The sequence below is a fragment of the Haemorhous mexicanus genome, chromosome Z (assembly GCF_027477595.1).
Source record: "Haemorhous mexicanus isolate bHaeMex1 chromosome Z, bHaeMex1.pri, whole genome shotgun sequence".
Taxonomy (NCBI): Eukaryota; Metazoa; Chordata; class Aves; order Passeriformes; family Fringillidae; genus Haemorhous; species Haemorhous mexicanus.
The window spans coordinates 52142652-52160198 of record NC_082381.1 but is presented as its reverse complement, the minus strand read 5'-3'; the positions used below and the strand labels follow the sequence as shown (position 1 = coordinate 52160198).

General features: G+C 37.8%; 1 protein-coding gene across 1 annotated transcript in view; it reads right to left on the bottom strand.

Annotated features, from left to right (window-relative positions):
• SLC28A3 (solute carrier family 28 member 3) overlaps positions 1–17250 on the bottom strand; it is a 39003-nt gene extending 21753 nt beyond the window's left edge. The window contains 5 exon segments of the mRNA XM_059873180.1: positions 1193–1382; positions 2775–2866; positions 5382–5464; positions 9398–9502; positions 17070–17250. Coding sequence (XP_059729163.1) covers positions 1193–1382; positions 2775–2866; positions 5382–5464; positions 9398–9502; positions 17070–17126 — 527 coding nt within the window. The 5' untranslated portion in view covers positions 17127–17250.
• Between the last annotated feature and the right edge of the window lie 297 nt (positions 17251–17547).

Here is a 17547-nt window from a genome sequence, read left to right as displayed (position 1 = left end):
AAGTCTTTAATGCTAGTTTTGTCTAGCAATAAGGTTTCACTGATTTCAGTGATTCCTACATACATTAATTCAACATGTAGAAGGAGATTAAAAACATTTCAGGAAAATCCCACAAAATGCCTTGGCCATTGCAATGCTGGGTAACCCTTTCTACACCTGAGAGACTTTCTCTCTATTGGAAAAAAACAGTTAAGCACCTAACCTGTGATATGTACAATTTAAAGATTGTAGCCCAGGTAATATAGCACTTACTGCCCCCATTTCTTCCATCTGTTCCTCAGGGCTCTCCTGTTCCTTTTGCTCTTTCTCCCAGAGAGGCTGCCAGATCATCTAATGGAAATGCCTCTGTGTGACTGCTCTCTAATATGGCTGCTGAGCAGAAGGATCACAATCTTTGAAACACCTTTCTTAGGAAAGCCATTTCTAAATCTTAAGAATAATCTAGGACATTATCCTGAGCTGAGAATCACTCCTCCTTAAAACTCTTTCTTTCTCAGCTAGGAGGTGACCTAGCTGAAATAGATGGTAGCTGGCCAATTTAGTTTTTCTTTTTAATGATATTTCATTTGTTTTTCCTTTGGTCTACAAGACTCCTTTTTCTCCTCATTTTGCCAGGGATAACTTCAAGATCCCCGATCACTGCTCAGGAATACTTGAAATAAGTGTCTGACAAGTCTAATTATCTACCATTTATCTACCAGATGAATGTCTACTATGCCAAAGGATGTGTAAGGTCATGCAATCTTATTATGACATTAAATGTGGCTGGCATGTTGTGATTCCTGAAGGTCAAGTAAAAATTGCTAGGGGGATAAGTGTCTAGAAAAAACAATGTCTAGATAATATACTCCAGTCTTTAGCAGTTTGCAAATGTTAGAGTTAAGGTTCTTATGAACCTAACAGCTCTGTGAACAGTGAAGAACTTTCTGGTTTTCAGAATGAATTCAAAAGGCTGCAACACACATGAATTTTTGTGAACATATTCTCTTTCAACCAAAAACTTTTCCCACCTCAGTTTGTGGTATTTTTCCTATGCTTTTTGCCAAGACTAAATTATTCTATGATTTTAATGAGATATGTGTGATTGACCCATTTCCCGGTTCTTGTGGGGAAGTAAGCTGAAATAAAATCATAGGGGTAACTTGACGAGTGCATTGTCCTTCAACATAAATAGAAAGTAATTCATATTTACCATTTCAGCCAAAACCACTGTTTTTTCAGATATCAGTCTCCAGGGGAAAAGAATGCAGCAATTCTGTCTTCATACTTAGCTATAAAAAATTCCCAGCAGATGAAGAAGATGGCTAGGACAGTGATGACAAAGAGGGGCAAAGCTCTCTGAAAATTCAAAGTGCAGGCTGCAATAACTATTGCCAAGTATGCTGTCACAGAAACAAGAATATATATGTCAGTTAGGTTGGTCTTTTTAAAACAGGATCAAATTTTAAGTTTATTAAGATGTGATCAAAGTCAGGCCTCTGTTTATCTTTTAGGTGCTTTTCTGACTTAGCCTAAATGCTGAAAAATCTTGCTTTTTTTGATAGTTTTGTTACTTATGATATGTTCATTGATGTGAAAGGTGGCTTTCATTCTGTCAAAGCAGATTATATGCTTTTGCCAAGGTAAATTCATATGAAACATGTTAATCACTCAGAAAAATGAAACCCATCTACAAGAACTTCTTTTTCCTGTGTAAAAGTTATGAATTAAGAGCATGAGTCATGCTCCTTTTTTCAAAAGAGGATGAGTTTGTCCAATAAAACTAGAAACAAGCACTTATAAACATATGCCATTTGACTGATTTGATGATCTGAAGTAAGTATGAAGCTTAAAAGTAAATCATTCCATAACGTAGCTATGAAATTATTTATTTGACAGGTTCTCTACAGATAAAAGCTGGCCAAAAAAAAAATCAGTTATTGCAAAGAATGATTGGATTTTGTCTGTGGCAAATAAAGAAGGACTACTGATTTTTGTAATACAAGTTGGTTTTTATGGAATTAATGTATGAAATCCTGACATATTTTAGAACTCACTCCCTTTCTTGAGCCAGAATATGTCTGTACTATGATAAAGCAGGACAAGATGAATTATGAGGGCAGGATACTCAGCATGCAAGCAACACTTTTATAACCAGCTCCTGGTGTACTGTCTCAGACATATTTCAAGTCTCTGTGTTCCCAGTGTTCAAGTAGGAAGATCTCAAAAACAAACTTGTGAAGTAGAAGGAAACAAACCAACCTACTGGCTAATTAGGAAAGGGAGAAAGAAGAATGTCTGAATGATTTTGCAGTGCATACTGTCATAAGTACATTTAGTCCAGAAAAAATTTGCAGTGAATATGGAGCGATATGGGTCAGCAAAAAAAGCTTTCATTTACAGCCTGATGATTTAAGTTCAGTCCTATTTGGTGCCTGACAGTTTTTAAAGTGATTTCATGGTCTTGAACGAGTTACTGAAAGTGTAATTTTGGAGTCAGCTGGTAATGGAGTAGACACAAAGTCTGAACTATGCTGTTATCACAAGTGTAATTGCTAGTCAGACTTTAAACATGCTGGAGAAGCAGTTTAGCAAGATTTGTGCTTTTGTTATGTTTGGGAATGAGTGGAGACTTTGCAATCTGGAATTTTCTCTGGGACTAAATTCTTAACTACTTTGAAATACATTCTTAAAGAGAGTCAAAAGTTTTTATGCCAGACAAAGACAATGCAACCTGTAATCTCACACAGGTAAATAAATAAGACTTCAGCAATCCTGGGTGTAATATACTGTACCTGTTATTAAAATTCCATAGACCACATAATGAATTCTGGTTTTATGTTTCTTGCAAAATTCACAGACTTCATCATACCTTTTTTCTAAATGCCTAGGAAAAGAAAATAACAAAATAATAGAAATGTAAGCTTTTGCAGAAGCAAATTGTGTTAAATTGGTCAAAATTTCTCCATTGAATTTGGAGAGGATTATATTTGGATCTCAAGGTGCCAAATATAAAGTTCCTTTTGAGAGGGACTTCTTTGGGTTGATGTTGGACAGGTGAAAAAGAAAATATGGCAGATATCTAATGGGACAATCTGTCATCTACATAATGGACCAAAGTCAGCAGGCCAGTTCTCTGAAGTGCAGCTCTTCTGTGAAGAGATCTGTTAACAGGGTTGGTGCAAACTGAGTAGGTAGTTCAAAGATTCAGTGTTCATTACTAGACCCACAAAATCTGTTAATACAGCCAGACCAGAATTATGATGTGGAATAGAAGAACTGTTGTAATTGTGAAGGCCTAAGGCTGCATTTGTGTGTGCGTAAAATAACCAATAGCCATCTAAAACCTTATTACAGCATGCATAGATGTTTCTGGACTTTTTCAAATTTGGTTGTTATTACACTAACTTTCCATCGCACCGTCTCATGGAAGTTAAAATGGTTTGTTATATTTGAATGTCATGCTCTAGTATCAGTTCTTCCAATTATAAAATATTTCATTTCCTTTGTTTTCCTCACTAAAGGTAACAGCATGATTTCATGAGGGAGGTTGAAATTTAGGGAAATAGCAGTTAAGGGAGTTAATTCAACAGAGGTTTCCAATCTTAAATATGCTGGTGACGTGATCATATATATCAATTACAGAAGCAGTGGCTAAAAAAACCACCTTCATATTGTGCAAGCTGGAAAAGAAATTACAGCTATGTCTCTTTCATCTCAGAGGCACTGCTTTAGAGAGGCACATCTCTGAAGCGGTCCCTTGCATCCCCAGTCCATAAAGGCAATGTTATATTTAGAGATGCTAATTACCCAGACTGTACTTGTTTGGAAACTAAATGCAGCTGGAGTTAGATGCACACTGAAATCCAACATAAATAACCTTATTTTCTGCACTCAAAAAAAAAAATCAATTAATTTAAAATAAATTTGAGAGAAACAAGAAATATTAATTCAAATTATATCAGTACACTGAAGAACAGAGCAGGAGCACACTCCTTCACAAGTACAGAGAGTAATAGCTTCTCAGAGAAATCATGATTGCTTTTGATACTTCAATTTCAGTTCTGGGAATTCTTGTAGCTTCACAAATCATAGCACTTTTTTTCCTAACTTGTAAGAACATTAAGTTATCTACCCAATCTCAGCAGAAAGATTAGTTACAACAGGAAAAGAAAAAAGGAGAAATGAGAGACAAATAGATTAAAAAGGCAGTTACTTTATCAAATTTATGGTTCATCCATCACCCAAGAAAAGGAAAAAAATACTGTTACTGCTACTTATGAGCCCTTTGGGATTAAAAATTCTTACTTTCAGATTACAATTTTTTGTAATTTCTTCTTTTATTTAACATCTCTCTCTCTCTCTCCTTTTTATTTTATTAATTTAGGCTATTATGACTTTGGTACCACAATGTTTTGAAATATTTAAGCACAAAAATCATAAATATGCAGCTCTGTTCTGAAAGGTGGCAGAAAAAATATGTTCCTTATGAAACTTGGTTGATTTACTAAGGAAACATTACTTTCTAAAAGCTGATCATATAGGCTTGAAATATAACTGAAGATGTTAAAAAAACAGATCACTTTAGCACATTAATGCAAAATATTTATATACATCAAAACTATTCTTGCATGCATTTTGTAACTCAGAAATCAATTTTCTGTTGTGCATGCAATTTAAGAAGTGAATGTTAAAACCTTGCACTTCCAGTGAATCTGTGTTATCAACAGACTGATCTTTCAAAAGTCTTAGTCTTAAGACTGCAGGCTATTCAGTACTATCTGTTGAAAGAAATCAGTGACACACATGAACATTTAATATGATTTTAAGTATTGTGTCTTTATTTTTTTAATGTCTTAAACAGGGTTTGCAGTTTTCACAAAAGTACCTAGTCCTCCAGTAAAATGTGGATGTATGCTTTCACTCTGTGATCACTTGGAAGTAGAGCAAACACAAAGCAAAACTTTTGTTGCATTAAAATGGCTTTTTTCACAGCTATTCTGTTCTTACTTTGTGCTGGAGCAAATGGCTATGCAAACTGAAGGACACTAGTAAATCTTCAACTTCCTGAAAGTGACCACTCTTTAAGACCTCTGCGTAAAAAACACTGCCCTAGTAATATTGGAAAAGAAGTTACTGTACAAGAAAAAAAAATTTTTTTCCTTTAATTTGCAAGGCTTTAAAAGGTTAGTTCCACAATCACAGATGTCATTTGTAAGGTATAATAATTTTAAACAAGTTGTATTTCTGTATTACAAAAATTGTTAGGCAATACAAGGGTCTGTGTAGCATAGGGATACGGCAGTGAAATTAAGAGCTGTCACTCCAGAAGCATAGAAACTGGCAGTTTTTTGCTTAGTCCAGGTTGGAGTGGAAGATTTACTCATGTAAAAACACATTACCCTTTCAAGCGTGGTTGCTCATCATCTACGGAGGCACGTTTGTTTTCATGCAGATCACTCTCAATATTGATGTATTCATCCCCCTGGAAAGCAGATCAGTGCCGAGGTTGTCAGAGGGGTTTATGCTCCTTAGGTAAGGTCCAAAAAAGCGTCTTCTTCAGCCAGCATCCCCACTGGTAGCTGGCTGAAGAAGCCTCTAGAATCTCCTGTCTCCACTGTATTCATGGCTTCAGCTCTCCATCTGCCACCAAATCTGTGATCAGTGTTTAGACCAGGTGAGGAGTTTCCCAAGCCATCCACACCATTTTCAAAAGGGAAATAAAGGGGGGAAAAATACCAGCGTTACTCAGAGCTGAAGAGGGCAGGGCCTCATAGCTGGAGGCGCTGTACTTCACACAGTTGAAAAGGGCAAGCTGTGACTTAGTCAGCTTGCCCAGCACCTCCTATAGACACCCCCGGGTTTTGTTGCTTGTGTCTTTGAAGAACTTTAATATGATGGAACTTTTATACATGACGACTGGTTAAACCGGGCGAGGCTCAGTATTTTAGAAACTTTACTAAGCCAAGTATTTTATTCTTAAGAAAAATTTTTTCTTGAGTCCACATAAGCATGGCGCTGTTAAAGCTTTTGTACAGCCACAGGCTGCCCTGCACCCTGTCTGAGGACTGCCTTGAGGCGGCCGGGAGGGGCACAGCCCCCCGAAGCTGCTCAGCACACCCGTGGAGGCTGTCCTGCCCACGCCTCACCTCTTCCCCCGTCGCACTCCGGTGAGGCACAGGGACGGAGCTTGTCCCGTGGCTGCTTACCTCCATGCTCATGGTGGGGCCTGCAGAGTGGCCAGGGCCCAGGGCAGGAGACCATTTTGTTCAAAGACAGCGGGGTACCTGCATGTGGCACCCACGCCTCTCCCTTTGAGCACTGTGACCGGCTGTGCGGCCTGGAGTGTCTGGCCATGACCAGGGCGATGACAGACAGTCTGGGCCTGGCCTGGCAGATGTGTCCTACCCTCTTCCCAAGAGCGGCCCACAGTGCTCAGCCACTTTTGGAGCAGTGACAATCTGCAGGTGAGTTTACCTTTTGTTATTCTGTCACTTTTCTTTATGGTAAGTCAATTCCCCAGTCTACTGTGGAAAGCAAGGCCCACTACAGACCTTGCCCTGGCCCCTGCATTCTGTCTGTCTGTCCTGCTGCAGGTGCTGCCAGGAGCCCTGGAAAGTTCTCAGTTAGTTGCCAGGGAGACTTGAACCACAGAGTCATGGAATGACCTGGGTTAGAAGGGACCTTAAAGTTCATTAAAGATCAGAGTTCCAAACCCCTGCCATCTGCAGGGACACTCCACACTACACCAGGTTTCTCAAAGCCCCAACCAGTTTGACTTTGAACACCTTCAGGGGCATCCACAACTTCTCTGGGCAAATTATTCCAGGGTCTCATCACCCTCACAGTAAAAATTTCTTCCTGGTATCTCATGTAGACCTACCCTTTTTCCATTTAAATCCAGTCCCCCATGTTCTATGACTACATGCTCCCAATAAAAAGTTCCTTTTTCTTGTTTTTTTGTAAGCCCCCTTAAAGTGCTGAAAGACCACAGTGGGGTCCTGGAGCTTCTGTTCTCCCAGCTGAACAGCCACATTTGTCTCAGCCTGTCAAATATCTTCAGGCTTTAATTATCTCAAAGGCAAAACTAACACATGGTGAGACCAGGAGTGTATGTACATGGAAGCTGCTGTTTACTCTCTAGGGAAAGCTCAGCATAAGACCAGCAGGACTCTGTTGGTCCTCTTGACTGCAGTTTTTGGAGCAGGGTGCTGTGCAGCACTGTGGAGCTGCACTGCAACATATGACTGCATCTTCACTAAACTCAATTTCTTTGTCTCTTTGGTCTTGACTCTGAAATAAAGCAAACCTGGAAAATGCCTACGAAGTTACTATTACTTTTGGTAACTGGCAGTACCTTTGTCAATGGATGTACAAGGTAGGCTTCTTATCTGAGGGACACTGAGTGGTGATAATGTGCAAATATCATTTATTCCTGAGAATAGATTGGAATATATCTCATACCAGTGCTTGTCACAGATATTTTTTTTAACCTACATTATAAAATTAGGAGAGCCCCAGCCCTCTGGGTGGAAGTGCCATGCTTTAATATTCGCAGGTAGCTACACTCCCTTTGGCACTGTGTCAACTCTCCTGGTCACAGTTTTAGCTCATGTCCTACAGATACCGCTTTCATCCCCACCATCATTCCCACTGCCACCACTTCTTCTCCTATCTCTTTTCCCCGTGCCACAACATACTTCCTGTGCCTGGATCGCCCACAGCTTGAATTCTGGCTCTCTGAATTTCTGAAGTATATGGTTTGCTTTGAGAATATAAGCTATTTTTTCTTTAGAGTATTTCATTACAAAAGCATTAATCCACATATTTTCACATTGTTCACAATGTATTTAATATGCTTAGAATATTACTATGTCACTCTTGCCACAAATGCTTTCCTAAAATGACATTAAAATATGAGAAAATCTCAAATTAAGGACAAGTTTGTGTGAAAGTGTGTAGATACAAAAGGAAACTGGAGAATGGATGAAAACCCTTTTTATATTTTTTCATGGCCAAACATGATACCAGGTCTGGCTCATGAAGAGTGTTGGCCCTTGCTGAGAGTTACCTAAGGGCAGTGTGGAGCATGTGGACTCCTGCAGGCAAAGGAAGAGACTGCTAAGTCCATACTGTAAAGACCCTCAAATTCTTATGCCTCTGTCACAGTGTACCAGGGAAATTATTGATGTGAATATACACATCTCTGATACTCTTGCACCAAGTAGTGGCAGAATGTTTTCAGATAAGTTTTTTCAGTGGGAAATTGGTTTCTCTGATAAAAATAAAGCTTTTATAGATGTCAGTATTTTTCTCCAATATTCTACAGTTTCAATCAGTTCTGAAAATCCTTTTTGAGTTTGATTTTTTTGTTTGTTTTAACAATTTCCTTTTTGCCAGCTTTTTTGAAGATTAAGGTATAGACACCATCTACCACCTTTCTCTCCTAGGATCTCAGATTCCAATCGGGTTTCCAGGAGTGCTTATCAGACCAGTCTAAGTGATCCTTTCCCTCACTGTATATCTGAAATTAATACAACTCTGAGAGCAGAGACATTACTTTGCACCATGCCTTCGTTGCCTCTGGATCATATTCAAGAAAACAATAGAAGATAGAAATGAGTACCCACTGCATCAAGTATTTCTTATATGCTGCTTTGAGTACCAGTACCAAGCTTGGCAAGTAGATATGATTACAACATAATAAAATTTTTAGAGAAGCAAGTTATTTCTGGAGTGAGGACATGAAAATATTAGTACCTAACAATGGTGAAATACCTATTTTTTTTTTAACCTGACTCTCATGTTTTCATAGTGGGATACTCAATATGTGGGCTTAAACAAACATACAGTCAAAAGAAGTCAAAATTAATGTGTTTATTATTACAATAATCTGCATTGTGCTCTCTTTTTCTCTGGTCAGTTTTACACAGGATCTGTTGCCTCAAGTTTGTGTTTAGCTGAAATTTTCCTTATTAAGGATGTTTATTTAATAATTCAATATCAATTTATTATTAGATATTAAGTAATATGAATTATTTGTTTGACTGAAAGATTGTATCTCTAAAACAAATGATTACAGATTCTTTTTTTACCTTCTTATGAGAAAATGGGGCAATTCTAGAGCAATTCCTTGTCCTGTCTCCCCTTTGATTATCATTTCTGATGCGTCTTTTGTATCTCATGTAAAGCCATTATGACAATGTACATTTTTTCTGAACCCTACAAATGCAATTTCTTTTTCTTTAATGTATTTTTTGAGAATAGAACTTCCCCATCCATTTATACATTTTAAATTATATTCAGATTTTGTTAGAATATCTGTCTTGGAAATACTAATACCTTGCTGACATTAATTTTGAGATTTACTAATTTTCATAAGGTTATTTGGAGGAAAGAAAAAAAAGAAAAAACATACCTGATTAATATGCACTGTTTCCTTATTTTGTGAATTCTTGATTCTCTGTGAATTGTCCCCAAGGCCTTTCAGATTTGTATCATCCACACCATCATCACTGTCATTCTAGGACCAGAAATTACATTGGTTTAAATCAGAAGCTGAAAGCCTTTCTCATGTACAGTAAGAACTGATTTATAATCTGATGCCTGGGCTACCACGGGAGCAAGTGAATGGGCGACGGGAAATGGCTTTAAGTTGCACCATGAGAGATTTAGATTAGATATTGAGAAAAATTTCTTTGCTGAAAGGGTGGTCAGGCATTGCAATAGGCTGCCCTGGGAAGTGATAAATTCATGCTTCAAACATTCCAAAAACCTGTAGATGTGGCACTTTGGGGACATGGTTTGTTGGTGAACATGGTGGTGCTAGATTAATGGTTGAACTCAATGATCTTACGGGTCTTTTAATATCTAAATGATTCTACAATTCTCTGTGCTACTTTACCACAACAGGGAGCCCAAAACTTGGTGTGCAAAGCTTGGCTGTTCAAGCCCCTGCACTACTGCACAAAGGTGCGTTGGTCATGATTGGCGCTTTAATAACGTAAATCTGCTGTTTTCTTGACGAAACTCATGTGTCTCCCATGGTGAATTGTGCTGTTCATTGTCTCAGGACTGGTTCAACAAGTTTATAAAAATCCAGGCCTTCTCCTCACCAAGGGTAAAATGGACCATCTGAGGCCTTCCCCATTTGTTAGTACCTTTGCTCCAGTATTTATGCTCCTTACACACATGGAGTAAATGTGAACACGTACTTGTATTGCTCAAAGAATAAAACACTCAGGATTTCTTTACAGAGAGGAGTTAGCTTTACCACATTAATCCTCTGAGGTATACCTTTTATCAGAGAGATGAAGACAGCCATAACCAACTCAATTAATTCTAATATTTTTAATAAATCCTGAATCTCAATTTTCATGTTTCTTAATGTTTTGAAGGATAAGTTATCTCTTTTTAATGGTCCTAGAATATCTGTAAGAAAGCTGCTTAAACAAAATTTCAGATAACTTACATCTGCAATTGTTGTGAATGTTTTATATTTCAGTGGTTTCTTATGGCCGCAGTTACAGTACTGTAATTTCACTGGGTTTTACTGCATGAAGTGTCTCATTATTTCATGGTAATAAACTCAGTAAATTAGTATTTACAATGAAAACAATCACTTCCACATGAACAATACAAAATAACCTGAATCATAGTAAATTCATAAAAATTTTCAAAGACAGGAATAAGCAGTACTACTATAAATAATTTAAATTTTGCCTTTTGGCAGAAACATGGCCTTAGAAGCAGCTAGAACAATGCTTATTAACACTTTTCCTTAAAGATACTTTGCCTCTAAACTTCACAAAAAATCAGTTTCAGTCAAAATGTTTATGTAACTTTTTGTGTCTTGGAGAAGAGAAAGTCACAAGAGGCTGTTTATTCAAGAGCTGTGGCCTTGGTACATCAGTTTTCTCCCTTCTAGGCGAAGACTATCTTTTCCTTCCCTTAAGAAAGGTATTTCTGTTTCAGAAACACTTGACACTCGTTTGCCTTCTAACCATACTATCATAGGGGTTTGCTGTAGCTGCCCCTGCAACCAGCAACAAACACAACTGCTGAACACTCCGTATAATTAAAAAAAAAAAAAAATCACAAGAAGCAGAGATTAACTGTAGCATTGAGATATATTAAAAATACTACAGAGAACAGCATAGCAAAGTCAAAGTGCTATAGTTCTGTAATTCACATACACACACACCCACATGCTCCTGAGAATGGTGTTTTAGAAATTTCTATACTTGCTGCTGAGGAAGAAAAAGCAGAGATTTCATATACTTTTTTCAGTAAATGTGTGAAGAGCAATAAATATGCAAGTTGCTGTTCATGAAGTACACAAATTAAGAATAATCTATAATGGAAGACACCTCTAGAAGTCATTTTGGTGAACCCACTGCGCAATAATTACATAAGAAGTTTCATTTATAGAATAATTAAAATATATGAGTGTATAAGTAATGTAAGAAAACAGTAAGAGTATTGCACAATTGCTGGAACTCGGCAGCCCATGCTGTAGATTGATGTATTTGTGTCCTCTGTAAATTTAAAAAGTTGCTATTTCAACTAATCATATTGCTTTTCTGGATTATTACCGATTCAGTAGAAACTGGCTAATTACTATTCATAACAATTTTACTCTTTTTAAGATTTCTGTTGACTAGAATGGTCTTTGAATGAGTGCCATGAAGCTGAGTAATTTTCTTATTTCACAGCTGATTCTTTAAGAACTGTGTCTTCATTCTCCCCTTTATATTTTTTGTTTGTTTTGATGGTGAAAACACATTCTTTAACCCTACTAGTTGAAGAAAAAAAAAAATCTATTTTTCATTTCTAATAAGAACAGAAATTTCTGTTCTAACAAACAGAAATTTGTCACAGAAAGTGACAAATAAAACTGCCTATTCCCTTTTCCTCCTTACTTAGTGTCTGAGGTACTGAAGGAACATCCCAACAAAATGTTGGGGTCTCTGCTTATCACCTGCTGTTGCTGACTGCTACATGTAAGCAACACAGCACAGGCAGAAAACTTCTACCTCATTTACTCAGTATCCTTTTCAGCTCCCTGTAAATGTCTGGAGAACAAAACAGCGCAAGGGAAAATGGGAGTTCAAGGAATTACAGTTAGCACAACTCTGTTATAAGCACAGGCCAGTACGGCAGCCTGTGAAGTCACATCTGAACCTACTCGACCTCCAGGTGACATGAGAAAAATGGAAGTTCACAGAGAAGCTTTGATGGGAAAATTCTTTTTTGCTTTAGTGCACAGTTAAAGGATTACAGAATTGGCCCATCTATTTTGAATGCTTGTAATATGAAAGCTGTTTTGAAGCTGTGTTTCTGCTTTCACAAACTGCTTTACTTTAAGAGTTTGGAATTCCCCTCTTTTAAAATACTTGATCAAATGACAAGGGCATAGCTGTCTCAACTGTGTATGCTCTTTCAATATCTGTTTAGTTGCCTCTTGACGAGCTGTTAATTCACCTAGTATTGTTGCACGACTACATTCATTGATCTTCCCTGTCATCTCCTCCTTGATTTTGAAGGAGGATGGATTTTGCAAAGGGCTAATAACTTCTACTGTGCTTTTAACAATAGCAGACACTCTTGAGTAGATGGTGTTAACGCTCATGCTAGTTAGGGAGGAAAATAACATGGCCAACATTGCATTGAGGCAGCTGCCTAAACTGTTTATGGTTTAAGGGTGGGTCCTTACATTATGCTGGAGATTAGAATCAGGATACTCAAGGAACTGACTAGAAAGCAGATGCTTCAAAAGAAAATAGTTCAAGTTATAATGTTGGATTCTGTTGCATCTGAAGAGATTTTTAATTGTATTTGCCCAGCAGAAGTGAAGCCATATAGTTTACAGTTCAAAACTTGCTTTTTTTTAAATATTCAGCGACCCTGGACACCATTCATCTAGGTTTTCCCTAATGTACTATATTTTGTTAGCCAGTGCCATGATTCTGGAGTTTAAATGCATTTTAAATATTGAGGAAGAATTTATTTAAATGAATAATCGCAGTATTCATAAATACCTGTTGAATTATAAAACTCAATCTACAAGGCAGGAAGGATGAATGTTCATTATCCATGTACTAAACTACAGCAAATGAGTTGAATAAACAACAGATAAGAAAAAGGTTCTGCCAGATATAAATTTAGCAGTCTGCATCTTCTTGGGCTGTTTTGAAAAGGACTGTAAATAAGACTCCCCACCTCTGAGTACATTGTTGTTTTCTAAAAAAAATTTAGGTTGTCAGGGTAGGATAGTTGGCTATTATCCTGAAATGTAGGGGGTTTTAATTAAAAAAAAATAGACCCCAAGTATGGCTTTGGAAAGCAAGCTTTGAAAATGTGGAAAAGGATTACATAATTTTCTGTCTGGACCTGGTTAAATAATGCAATGCAACACCACCTCAATTTCCAAGGGTAAACATAACAGTGATGCTCATGAAATATAAATTCTAAATAACATCTATAGTCTTAATTAACCAACCAGACAAGAGTATTTAGGAAGCTGTGAAAAATGACAGTAAACAGAAATTACATTTTTTAGGATATGTTTTAAGCTTGTTTGAATGAAATGGATGCATGCGTTATGGAAATAAAAATGTCCTATGCACTATGAGCAAAGGGCAGAATTTTAAAGGGGATCCTTCCTCAAGTCAACTTAAGATCGTGCTGTGCTCTGCTAGAGAAGAAGGTACAGGTTGTTTAATGCATCATAACACTAGGAATAGGAGGCCAGTGAACAATAAATATTTATTAGATGTTATCTTCCCTTTGCGCTGTATTTATGTTTGCCTCTGTGTTGCTTTTAACTGTAGGGCAGTTTATTCATCCCACCTACTGTTCCTTTTTAAGATGCAGCTTTTATCATTCCTTATGGAGTAAGTGTGACTTGATGTTTAATGTTATCAGAGATCTGAATCATCAGAACTGATTTGATAAAAATTTTGCATCTTTAATAAGGGCTAAAGACAAGCTAGGTAAATCCGATCTCAGTTTTAGGGGTTATTGTTAGTGATAGAGATTTTCTGAGCAGGAAACTGTGGGCAAATGTAGTCGTCCTCCAGCCACCCAGTGTATGAGAGGTTTGAATGAAACACCTTGAAGTCAAGAGACGCTGTAGCATTTCCACACATTATGTATGACGTTATTGTAGCTATAGATACACGATCGGCTACGCTGGTACATAGACACTTAGCAGGAACAATTTTCTGAATTGAGGATAATGATCTAAGTTCCTTAAATTACGTGACATTTTTAAGATGAAAAAAAATTGACAATCTGAATGTCTCATTATAAACAGTGCAGCAATCTGTTGATTCTACCTATGAGGCAGCATCCAAAGCAGGTGACTTTAGCATGTAGGTCTTAATAACTGCACTTGCTTTTATTAAGTTAAATACTTTATTACTGAAGGGTAGGAACGCGGTAGGGAAGACTGGCGGTATGGGTAAAGTAAGCTATGTGGCTTTTTAAAACCTATATACAAAGCTCACTCATTGTATTACAGCCAAATTGCTGTGAGTAATTGAGATATTCCTAGTATCAAAAATAAAGAGACAAGGAGAGAAACAGCAGAGGTGTACATCTGGGGTTTATCGTCTCTTGTCTTTTGAGACCATTTTGAGCTGTTAATAAGGGGGAAAGTTGCTTCCGAGTCTCCCAGGTGCTGGCATTATCACAAGCTAATAATGCAGGACCTGCAATTTACATGCTATGCTCAAGTGGAAACTGCATAGTGCACAAAAGAAGTAGCTGATATTTACAGAACCAGGAATTTTTAAAATGCAGTTAATGGTATTAATATAACTTCGTGAAGCATGGATGCAATCCTATCTGAAAGTTAACATTTGTTCAATGAGGGTGTACTACCATTGAAAATGGTGATGCAGTGAAAATCCTACCACACTACAAATGGATGTATGTGTTTACATATCAATAGCAACCGAGAATTTGAGAAGAGCTGATAGTTATCGCCCTTTGACAATTTGTGAGACAAATCAAAAACCAGACTATATATTACAACTTCTTCATCCCGTTAGGGTCCCTTTGCAACAGAAAGTACAGTGCTTCTCATTCTTGACTTAATAAAGGTCTAATATATGATCCTTAATCGATCACTTGTTAGCTTTGAGCTGCTTTGTATTACATTGAGAGCTGTTTTACTAACTTAGTACTAACTTTACTTACTTTACAAATTGCCTAACTCGGATTTACGTTGTCCGTCTCTTTCTTTATCCCTATGTGCATTAATCATTAAGTGGTTCAGGTGCATCTGAAGGTACCTATGGATACTTAAAATGGTACCTACACGGATACTTAAAATGGTTTAAAAGACGCCTTTTCCGGAACACTTTTTTATTTTGTGTTTTAGGCAAGATACCCATTGCTTAATACATTAAAACACATTTATTTCGGAGAAATTAAAGTGTTCACTCTTTGTGCAAGAAAAACTTTAAACACAAGAAATAGCGGGACATGATGAGACTGTTTACTTTTCAGTGGCTTTTACTGTGATTTGTTTATGTACAGAATTTTACCTATTTCCTTCTGTGTCTTATTTTTTTCTAGGGAGTGACTTAAATATTGAAACAGAGATAAGACAGTGTAAAAGTAAATAAAAAATGGCCCGGGTAAGATAGTTGCGTAAGGCAGAGGGTTAACCCGGGTTACTATACTGTGCTACACAGATCTCTGAGGAAAAAGGTGATTTTCAGCTTATACCATTTAAGAGAGTTCAGCACCGAGCTTTTGCAGCTAGGACTCCTCTCCTTTTTGAGTTTGTAAGCACAGATTTAGGAAGCGGACGGCACTAGTTTAGACACATATATTGTGTGAAAACACAGGATGAAACCTCTTATCTCTCTCACTTGAACAGACGGAGACTCAAGTTCAAATTGCTTATCTATCTGCTCCGAAGCAGAGATGAGCTGAGGGTGCTCTGATTACTCAGGAGAAAGCATTAACCTCTGGGCTATCATGTTTTAAGAGTTAACTCTCTTGCCTACATTCCGTAAATATTCCCTGACGGGCTTCTCCATCCGTATAGCGCAATGAATAAATATACAGAGCAGTTTAATGTCGGTGATGTTATGTAATAGTCCACATGCTTAGCATCTACAAAGACCTTTCTGTGTTGTTTGTTTAGTGTCGGCAGGTACCCACATCAGCTACTCATTTCCTGCTAGCTGAAATCAGGAGCAGCGTAAGGATCGGAGAGTGCAAAGTAGAGCAAGGAGCTGCTTTGTTAATATAGCCCTCTTCAGAGTATTTCACAGCCACTCATTCTACATTCAGCCACAAGTACAGTGAGCCAGCCAGGCTGCGGGTTCGCAAGTTTCTGTTTGTGTCTGCTCTAATTCCAGTGAAAGCGCAGGGATGCTGGGTACTGGGAAACAATAAATAAATACTTTTGGTTTTTTAAATTTTTTTTTGTGGTGTTTGTTTGTTTGCCGGGGTTTGTACTTCCGCTTAGGAAATCTGCGTTTTTTAAATGGCTGTTAATATCACTTCATGCCTAGAAAATGCAAAATCTTGTCGGTTGGCTCCTTATCTTCTCTTCGCGCTCTTCTCGAGAGCAGAAGACAACTGCGCATACTTTATGCATGGAAGAATGCTATGCCCCACTATGATTACATTATTACTTTATATTTTTTCCCATATTATTGAAATACATTGCTTTGATGAGTTGTGTGTCTGCTGCATAACGCTGACCTTCTCTTTAACACAACTGTAAATGACCTATCCTCAGGAAAAAAACAGCAACCGATACAGCAGTTGGGAGCCAGTTGTAAGATCCACCAGCCCATGAAATATTACCAAGTCAAGACACTTTTCAAAGCTAGCTGTATACCACTGAGGAGAGCATACTCCTGAATAAGTCAATTGTGCTCAGCTTTTTTTTTTTTTTCACAAGAGCCGTGTACTTTGGCAGGGTATCAGCACGTAGAATGTTGTAAAATACCTGCAAGCAGAGCGCAGAAAAGGCTTTTTCTTTGTTCGGGGTCTGAATTCAACATTGTTCAATGTTTTTAACTCCTTCCTCTTCCCCAGAAAGCAAAGGAAACCACGCTTACCTGGAAGGCCAAATTGTGCACTCCTGAGTGATCTCTATTGGTCTCCGTCAGCTCCATGTGCCTGGTATGGAATTTTTGGGTGTGTTTTGGAAGCTACTTGCAGCACAGGGCAGAACCAGCCAGGATCTGGTTAATCCATCCACAGCACTGGCATCACTTGAAGTCAAGTTAGCTGGAGGCCTTCTCAGGTTACCCTTACTCCCACTTAGCTCCACCTTCTCGCTCCACTAGCGCAGCCCCTTTTGGCCAGCATGGAAAACGGTCTTCAGAGACAAGAATGGAGGATACCTGCAGGCCCAAGATACATAGTTTACACAGTATATCTCTGGCTAGTCCTAAAGGCAAATGTGTGTATATGACTTCTGTCTTTCCTCACTTTTGTGAGATGAAAACTTCCACGTCCAGATTTTGAGAGGCCAACAAATTTTTTTGTCCTTTTTTACAAGTATTCTCAAGTCATTATTTTTCATTTTTTGTG